Raw genomic sequence first — 9,473 nt, 5'->3', positions numbered from 1 at the left:
TAAAATTAAATAACTGATGCATCACTAAATTAATAAATATAAGCACAGAGTTAACATTACATATGAAACAATGAATGAATAAATACTTAAATGGAAAGAAGAGCTTTATTTTGATTTGTGTGACAGTTAATGGCCACAATGTTGTCTAGGCAACAACGGCCACTTCCGCTTCCTGTTAGTATGTCCCAGTGTGTGAATATTGTTTTGCGCCACACTAAAATGTATATACTTTTCCATAACAAAAACAGTACATACTTTTAGTGCATAGTATAAGTAGGCGAATTGGGACGCAGCAAAGTCGTTTATTAGGTTTTTACCTGTGATGTTAAAAACGAAAAATCAAGCCGAATTCTAATTTTTCTGTTTTTTTGATTGAACGAAAAACTAAAATGGTGCTGTTTTCTCGCTCCCGTTCGTTAAATTTCAACTTGAAAAACAAATGACCAAAAGATACACGGACCTTGATGTGATACTAGGAGTAAGTCATTTGTAATTTTAACAAGCACTGTTTCCGTGCTATAATGGGGCCTAAATTCTGACAGAAATGTTTTGTAGATAATATTTTTTTCAATTCTTTGTGTCCTTTGGTTGTAAAGCATTGCAGCTGTTCTTCAGAGGTAATTGACCCTTTTCACATGATGTGATACTAGGAGTAAGTCATTTGTAATTTTAACTAGCACCGTTTTTGTGATATGATGGGGCCTAAACCTGACATAAATGTTTTGCAGATGTTTTGAGCCAGGAGGACTCTTCATCTTTGTTGTAAAGCATTGCAGCTTTTCTTTAGAGGTAATTGACTCTTTTCACACTTCCGGATGTGAAGGTTTGTCATAGTTGGGTAAAGGTGGAAGTGTGAAAAGGGTCCAAATTGCTTATACTGAAACATAAGCAGCTGCCTGAGGTCGTACATTTACAATTGTACTTGTTCTGTCAGTTGTCTCTGAGACAAAATACTCACCTATAAAAGATCTGAAATTATGGAGCCGTTTCTTTTTTTTCAGCTAAAACACAAAACAGTCAGAATGTCAGTGTTTATAAAGAAAAAGTCAGTAGTATGAGTGAGAAGCTGAATAGTATAAGGTTATTTACCTCTTTAAATAGAAAAACATGTATCCATGATTTTCTATGGTGTTGGAAGCTTTTGACCACGTGACGGATTTCACAGTGTTGTCATCACAGCTAAGCCATTCAGCTCCACAAGGATCAAGAATGTTGCTGACGAAGTGACCTGTAAGACAGATGACCTTATTTAATAGACGGTAAATGAACAAATGAAGAACAAACATAATTGTGTGAACACGCAAACTTACCAGAATGCAGACTTGAACCATAATGAGACACAACCCCGCTGAGCTTATAGGATGCGTCGGCCTGTTTTCACCCAAAAAGAAAAACAGAGTATTAAAATACAATGTTCTAACATTGTTCCTAACATAATTCTACCACCTTTTCTCTCCTTAAACTCCATTTTTATCTCTTTCTTTCTATCTGTACCTGCTGTTGTTTTGCATTTGTTTTGATATGTGCCTGCTGGGTAGCTTCCTTGCTGTATAAATCTGCTGCCTGCTCACAGCTGTCTGACCCTAAATAAAAAACAACTCAAACGTTTAAAAAACATTCACAATCTGGCTTCTATAATATCATGACCATTTTTGTGAAATAAAATTCTCGACACACTGACTTATACTAAGTATAAGATTTGTCAAAGTGTCTGTTCACTGTCTACAAAAAGCTCTTATAAGGCCTTTGAAAAACCGTAAGCAGTACCTGTGAAGCTGGCCAGACTGAGCTCTTCAGGCACTGCCAGACGGCCTTTGATCTTTCTCGCTGTGAACATGTCAAACCTCATCACGAGAAGAACCAGGACCCTGTAGAGAAATTAAAATCAGAATCTTATTTTTATCTGTCAAAGTAATAACTGTAAAAGTAACTATCTGTAAAAGAAATAGTTAAAGTAATAACTATCACACTCTGATCAACAAGGTGTTTTACCTGGGAAGCGTCTGGATCTCCACACTTTCAGAGGCTTGGGTCCCCGAGCACTTGTCACAGCGGCACTCTAACTGAGATGTCTGGGAGAGAAAAATCAATCAAATCATGGGATCTCAGTATTAATATTATAATTTAACTTTTTTTCAGAATTGACACTTACTGCAAAGTACTGCTGTAGGCTCTCGATGAGGGACTTCTGAGGACCAGTTACCAAAGACAGGCAATTGACTTCCTCTGTAGAGCAACTTTGGTTCCCACAGCTAACAGACAAACAAGACCAAAGACAAATTTAAGTTTGTAATATTAGATTTCTGGAAAGTATTCTGGAAGTATCTAAGCAACTCTTTAAACATTTTAACTTATGTGTGCAGGTTAGCATGTGTGATGTAATTACGTCTCGCAGGTGCGCAGGCGGTTGACCCTGAATTCCAGGTTTGCTACAGGGCTACGAAACGTCATTTCTGCTTGCTGGCACATCACAGCCTCATCTTTCAACTGAGCCAGGAGGGTTATAAGGAACTCATGGGCGTCCTTGGAGAAGACAAGAGAAGTTTAAATTAAGAGCCAAGGAGAAGTTACCAAAAATACAATTTCAATTATTCCAATAAGCCCATGATTTTCAATGTAATACATTTATGCGACCCCTACCTGCTGTTCATTTCCCACAAAACCTGGATTCCTAATGGCGATGCAATCTTTGACTGCTGCCAGTAGATGTTTCCTCGGCATATTCTGTGTCTTATTCAGCCTGGCGAAATCTAGGTCATAAAACGCTCTGGAAAGACATACAGTTATTTATTTGTATGGAACATGCGTCTTATTCAGCAGTTTAGATGGGAAAATGTTTAATATAAATATTAAATGTGGTTTAATCAATTAGATTTACCTGAGCATTTCGAATCCAGGCTCATTCTTCCAAGTGTTCTCTTGTAAAACTATGTCCTTTATGATTGGTGGAATGCTGAGTAAGCACTGGAGGGTGGAGTTCATATAACATGTGTTCTCGATGTTTGGAAAACTGTCAGCGAAACAGAAAGTGTTCAGTCATAGGACAGCTTTGACACCCACAGTCTAACACTACTTGTTTATAGAATCGTATCTAATAATTATAAAAAACTCACCCCATGTACTTTACATTGAATATTTGCTTCTGTCCTATCATAATCATTCTCTTGTTGATGCTTTGGAGGTTCAGTACTGCACTGAATCAATTGCAGTATTTCTTCTTGTGTAAGCTCATCTGAATCCTCCTCCACACTGGACAGTATAAGGCTAAGAGAAAACCATAAATGCATTATACAGTGCTTGGCACGTCCATCGAATGCTTTGATTCATTCACGATATTTTTGTACTTACTCGTCGTAAACAGAGAGTACATGCAGGCAGCGAAGATCTGTAAAGACAATAAAGTTTCAATCAATATTATATCATGCATCAAACAGTGAGATCGTCCAAACATTTATCATTTTTTCTTACCTCTCACAGCTCCTGCGTCTAGGTGTGTGAGCGGAAGACCAGAAGTATCACTGCTGCAGCTGGTGTATGTGAAGGACCAGAGGACTGACGCTCCGCTCTTCATCAAAATCTGTAAGAGACGATGCGATCATTACAATTCAGTAACATTTAGGTCCCCAGTAGAAGTCTAAAAGTTATGCAATTATAGGAATGACCCACATACCTCTGGATACATCTTCCAGCTCATATGCAAGTATTTACTGGCATAAAACAGATCATCTTCCTCAGAGGGAGTAGAAGGTCTCAGATGAGGTGATAGAAGGTGCATGCATCTTCTCTAATACAAATATTCTGAAGAAAAGAGCATGGCATATGTTAAATATCATACATCACATTTGAAAGGCTACAGAAAAGTCTGTAATCAACTGTAATATTCTCTTACCTTCGAGAATATCTCTATTCTTCTGTGAGCTGGCAGATAAACCTCATCGCTGTTGTCAGAGGTTTCGCTGCCAAGATCATGGCTGCACCTCCCATACAGTGGGTGGCTTCGGTGGAGCGGGCACTGTAGAGTCAGTCTTACAGGATCGTTTTGACTGACTTCTGACATCTTCGCCTTCAGACGGGCCATGAAACCTGTTTTTTGGTTTTNTTTCCTGTTAGTATGTCCCAGTGTGTGCATATTGTTTTGCTACACACTAAAATGTATATACTTTTCCATAACAAAAACAGTACATACTTTTAGTGCATAGTATAAGTAGGCGAATTGGGACACAGCAAAGGATTCTCTGCAATATTGGCTCTTGGGGCTTGTCGATAGCCGGTCATAAGAGGAAGGTAAAGAAAAATGAGCAGAAAAATGTGATTCTGTTGACCACAGTGCAGCTGAAGAAATCGATAAAAATGACACAGAGGAAGGTCAGCCGTTTGGGAAAATGTAGAGTCCATTACATAAGGTTGGTGATGGCCAACCAACATAATGTCAAATAACGTAATTATCATATCGACTCATTACACCTCATTTTTTTTATTTCCCTTGAAGCTTCTACAAACATTATGACATTAAAGATACCCGATTCGGTTTACTTGATTTGCTTTGCTTATAGACTGATTGTTTTCTTTCTCTATCATTGTATTTTACTACTCCACATTTAATAAACATTCTCAGATCTTATATGCATGACCGACTTGTTTAATAAGTAACTGATATTTTTAAATGCAACAAACTTTTCACAAAATGCTGCCTTAATCTTCTGTTCACATGAGAAGTGAACTAGAAAGTCAGGAAACTCTTCTTATCTATAGAGGGCACAGGCTTATATCAAATAAAAAATATCTGATTGTGGAATTTAATTCAGCCGCACTGGAGCACAGAGATTTGAGCATTGACTTTCAGAATGAGCGCGGGCCTTCAAAGAAATCGCCTTTTCTCTGATCTGCTCCTGAGATTGGTTTCCAGGATGGATGTGCATATGAGAGTAGATTAACGAAGTGTGAAAGAGGGTTTGGCCTATCAGCAGATGAGCTTGTTTGCTTAAAAAAAAAACGTAAATCACCTTTAACTCTACCTTTGAATTTCGTCCTCTTTCTGACACTCTTGATCGTGTGTAAAATGATTTTTGATGTGAGCTTGGGGAATCAAGTACAGGATTGGCCTTTTCTTCAAGTACTTAAATAACCACAAAATGCTCCATAATTAATAAGTAGATCACAATTTCTGATGCTTACCACCTGTTTAATGCAGAAATGCTGCCAACCGGCCCACATCATAATCAATGACATTTAAGTGCAATAAAATGTGGAGCACTTTACATTTCAGGAAGAAAAATAATATGGGGAAAGAAATGACAAAATACGAAACATAAGCAAATTATTTGTTTATAGTTTAGTAATATAGTCTTAAATGCATGTTTTTTTAAACTGTTTTGCCAGATAATAATACGTAGATCTCTCTCAATGATATCTTCCTGGTTTACTTATCCTATTCTACAACCGTGGAAAAAAATCAAGAGACCATTCCAAATTTTCATGTAATCAGCATTTATGTTTTTTGGCCATTTCAGTCCAGTGTCTGTTGAATTTCAACAAAATCAAATGACTTTTGAGTGACAAAGTGATCCAACAGCAATGTGAAAGACTGACAGCATGACAAGACACATGAAAACTGTGATACAAATCAAGGTTATGACATACAAAATATTTTTGAACTTTTCCTAAATACATGTACAAATATTATAGTTGTATTAAGTGAATATGAACTTCTTTTCTTTGCAATATTTGAGGTCGGAAACAATACAGAGCATCTTTTCTGTCATTTTGACCTGTTTCTCTTGTTTTCAATTCTATTCAGTTTTATTTATATAGCGCTTTTCACAATGTGCATTGTTCCAAAGCAGCTTTACAGGAGAAATAAGAAAAACACAGAAAAGGTAAAACACAGCACAGTGCATGGTGTTTATAGAACAAGCAAGATCATTGTAGTAAATAATGTCATGGACTGGCGTGGAAAGAACCCAAATGCAGGCAGGCAGTGAAGGGGTTAACAAGCAAGACTTTAATTTACACAAAACAGAAACCAAAACACCCACAATGGGGAAAAATCTAAACTGAGGCTAATACAATAAAACAAAAACTTCCCACGAGGGGGCAAGACAAAACAAGGTCCAAATAATAAGAATAATATAATAACGAATACAAACACTAGACGGGGAGCAGGAGCAGGAGCAGGAACAGGAACAGGAACGAGACTGGGAAAGAACAGCATGCACGAGCAGGGTACAAGGCACATAGCACACATCGAACGTAATACACGAGCAACAAGACAATGAAACAAGAGGGCATTTTAAAGGAGAGACAAACGAGGGATAATTACACAGGGCAGGTGGGAAACATTAGACACGGCAGGGAAGCAATACAAGAAACGAGAGGGGCGGGGCCAATGACAAGACACGAGAAAACACATGAGATGTCAAAAACATAAACATCTCATGGCTTTCTCACATAGAACCTAAGGGCTCAGTCCCGATCCTGCCACATGACTAGAAATACAGAACCAAGAATGCAGGACCGTGACAAAATAATATCTAATAAATGCAGTCTCCCGGTGAGCAAGCCAACACGGCCCTGTGGCGAGGAACCCAAACTCCAATGATAAATAAATGGAGAAAAAAACATCGGGAGAAACCAGTCTCAGCCGGGAGGGCCAGGTCTCCTCTGACGTGTCACAGCTGCACTCAGTGACATTAATTAAATGTTACTGAGTATATTTTTATGAAAAATAGGTAGAGCTTATTAGTTGCGATTTAGGAAATTTCATTTGTTGAAACTGTTTAGGTCTAATTTTGTCTTATTTTGTGATCGGTATCAGACTACAGAGGAATGTTATAAGCAGGGGAAATAGTAATGGCATAATGCAACTGAGTGCAGCTATAACTTCAAACTGTGTCATGTGATGTAAGTTTAGCATTAAATACTATTGAAAAATGTAGCATTAATCTGACAAGTAGTTCGTCTCTGCTCTTGGTTGGGGATGGAATTGCCTGAACTGGAGCCTGGATGGTCGCTCAGTCCGCAGGCTCTCGCAGGTTTCCATTGTCTGCAAATAAATGCAAATAACAATGTTTTTATTTGAAATTTGGGTGAAATATTGTAGTTCACAGAATGAAACAAAAATGATCATTTTACCTAAACACTATAAAAAGTAAAATAATTAGTTTTGTAAAATAGTAATAGTTAAATAAAATAATTTTGAAATGGTCTCTCTGTATAATTGATTTATTGTTCTCTCATTAGAAAACTGTTTTCCTGTTCCGTGTAATGTTAGTCGCTTCTGCCCGGCAGTAGTCTAATACGCTCTACGGCTGCATGTGGTTGACAGGAAGCTCTTCAGAGGTGTCAAACTACAGGAGTGACCTTGACAGAATGACAAAGAGAGAGCTAAAGAGAGAGGGAGGGAGAGAGAAAGAGAGAGAGAGAGAGAGAGAGAGAGAGAGAGAGAGAGAGAGAGAGACGCTCAGAGAGAGAGAGAGAGAGAGAGAGAGAGAGAGAGAGAGAGAGAGAGAGAGAGAGAGAGAGAGAGAGAGAGAGACGCTCAGAGAGACCATACATCTGTAATGCTAACACAAATCCAGGCAGGTTTTTGAAATATGGGGAAGGTTGTGTAGACTATGAAAGTCTATAGTGCCCCAGAAGTGTTTGGTTACAAATGAAGAGTTTGGTTCCAAAATGATATAACTCCATTTTTAAGAATTTTCAAAAATCATGTTTTTTATTGTTATCATGTTTTGTTGTGTTTTGTTGTGTTAGTTAGCTGTATATTTTGAGTTATTATGGCTTAAATCAAAACCAACCAACTGCAGTTTGATTGATATTAATTGGAATGCACAGTAAAAAAACATGATTTTTGAAAACTTATGAAAATTATTTCATTTTGGAACCAAACTCTTNTGCTTGTGAGCATGCATCAAACGAATTGTTTCTGGCAATATATGCATCCATGCAATACGTTTAACAGGGGGGTAGATACTTGTGAGTTAGGATCAAACGATTCGTTTCTGGAATTATATGCATCCAGCTTTTAATTTAATCATGTCGGTAGTAACATGTCAGTTGTGCTTGTGAGCATGCATCAAACGAATTGTTTCTGGCAATATATGCATCCATGCAATACGTTTAACAGGGGGGTAGAAACGTGACAGTTATGAAAAACAGATCCTGTCCCAAAATTACCTCCAACCTGCTTTAAATATAATCCTGTCATGTGTAACATGTAGTGTGTGGCCTTGACAGTTTTGCATGTCTCTGTATATATGAATAAATGCTCGATGAGACAAACCGTGTTGCATGTGAGCAGGGATCAAACTTATTGTTTTTCACTATATGTGCATTCATGACAACTAAGAATGTTGCTGTGAGGGGAGTTTCTCCTATGTTCAATGAGAAACAAAGTCAAAGAGGACCGGGACTTCAAACCACCTACCTGCCAATGTCATGCCCAAAGCACTAACTACTACACCCGTTTTGAGAATACTGCTGTCACATAGGGGTCCTCCTGTGTTCAATGAGAAGTAAGAAGGTGGACAGGGCTTTAAACCACCAACCTGCCTATCCCAAACCGAAGCAATGTGAAGGCAGGCAAGGTAGAAACGTTGCAGATCCTGCCCCTAAATTTTTCCAAACCCTTTCAAATATTATCCTGTCATGTGTAACATGTAGTGTGCGTGGGCTTGGAATTTTAGCATATCTGTGTAAATATGTATGATTGCTTTATGAGGCATACAGTGTTGCTTGTGAGCATGCATCAAACGAATTGTTTCTGGCAATATATGCATCCATGCAATACGTTTAACAGGGGGGTAGAAACGTGACAGTTATGAAAAACAGATCCTGTCCCAAAATTACCTCCAACCTGCTTTAAATATAATCCTGTCATGTGTAACATGTAGTGTGTGGCCTTGACAGTTTTGCATGTCTCTGTATATATGAATAAATGCTCGATGAGACAAACCGTGTTGCATGTGAGCAGGGATCAAACTTATTGTTTTTCACTATATGTGCATTCATGACAACTAAGAATGTTGCTGTGAGGGGAGTTTCTCCTATGTTCAATGAGAAACAAAGTCAAAGAGGACCGGGACTTCAAACCACCTACCTGCCAATGTCATGCCCAAAGCACTAACTACTACACCCGTTTTGAGAATACTGCTGTCACATAGGGGTCCTCCTGTGTTCAATGAGAAGTAAGAAGGTGGACAGGGCTTTAAACCACCAACCTGCCTATCCCAAACCGAAGCAATGTGAAGGCAGGCAAGGTAGAAACGTTGCAGATCCTGCCCCTAAATTTTTCCAAACCCTTTCAAATATTATCCTGTCATGTGTAACATGTAGTGTGCGTGGGCTTGGAATTTTAGCATATCTGTGTAAATATGTATGATTGCTTTATGAGGCATACAGTGTTGCTTGTGAGCATGCATCAAACGAATTGTTTCTGGCAATATATGCATCCATGCAATACGTTTAACAGGGGG

General features: G+C 38.3%; 1 protein-coding gene across 1 annotated transcript; it reads right to left on the bottom strand.

Annotated features, from left to right (window-relative positions):
* Positions 1 to 982: 982 nt before the first annotated feature.
* Positions 983 to 3,134, bottom strand: LOC130560612 (ubiquitin carboxyl-terminal hydrolase 37-like). The gene is made up of 11 exons (XM_057344507.1): positions 3,114 to 3,134; positions 2,879 to 3,010; positions 2,641 to 2,767; positions 2,387 to 2,523; positions 2,153 to 2,252; positions 1,993 to 2,072; positions 1,768 to 1,868; positions 1,495 to 1,583; positions 1,311 to 1,371; positions 1,090 to 1,228; positions 983 to 1,001 (listed from the first exon to the last, which is right to left on the bottom strand). Exons 1-11 carry the CDS (start codon positions 3,116 to 3,118, stop codon positions 998 to 1,000), a joined length of 975 nt encoding a protein of 324 aa, XP_057200490.1. The 5' UTR covers positions 3,119 to 3,134; the 3' UTR covers positions 983 to 997.
* Between the last annotated feature and the right edge of the window lie 6,339 nt (positions 3,135 to 9,473).

The sequence above is a fragment of the Triplophysa rosa genome, linkage group LG10 (genome assembly GCF_024868665.1).
Source record: "Triplophysa rosa linkage group LG10, Trosa_1v2, whole genome shotgun sequence".
In the NCBI taxonomy this organism is placed as follows: Eukaryota; Metazoa; Chordata; class Actinopteri; order Cypriniformes; family Nemacheilidae; genus Triplophysa; species Triplophysa rosa.
The sequence above is the reverse complement of the archived record's forward strand: the minus strand, read 5'-3'. Positions and strand labels throughout refer to the sequence as shown.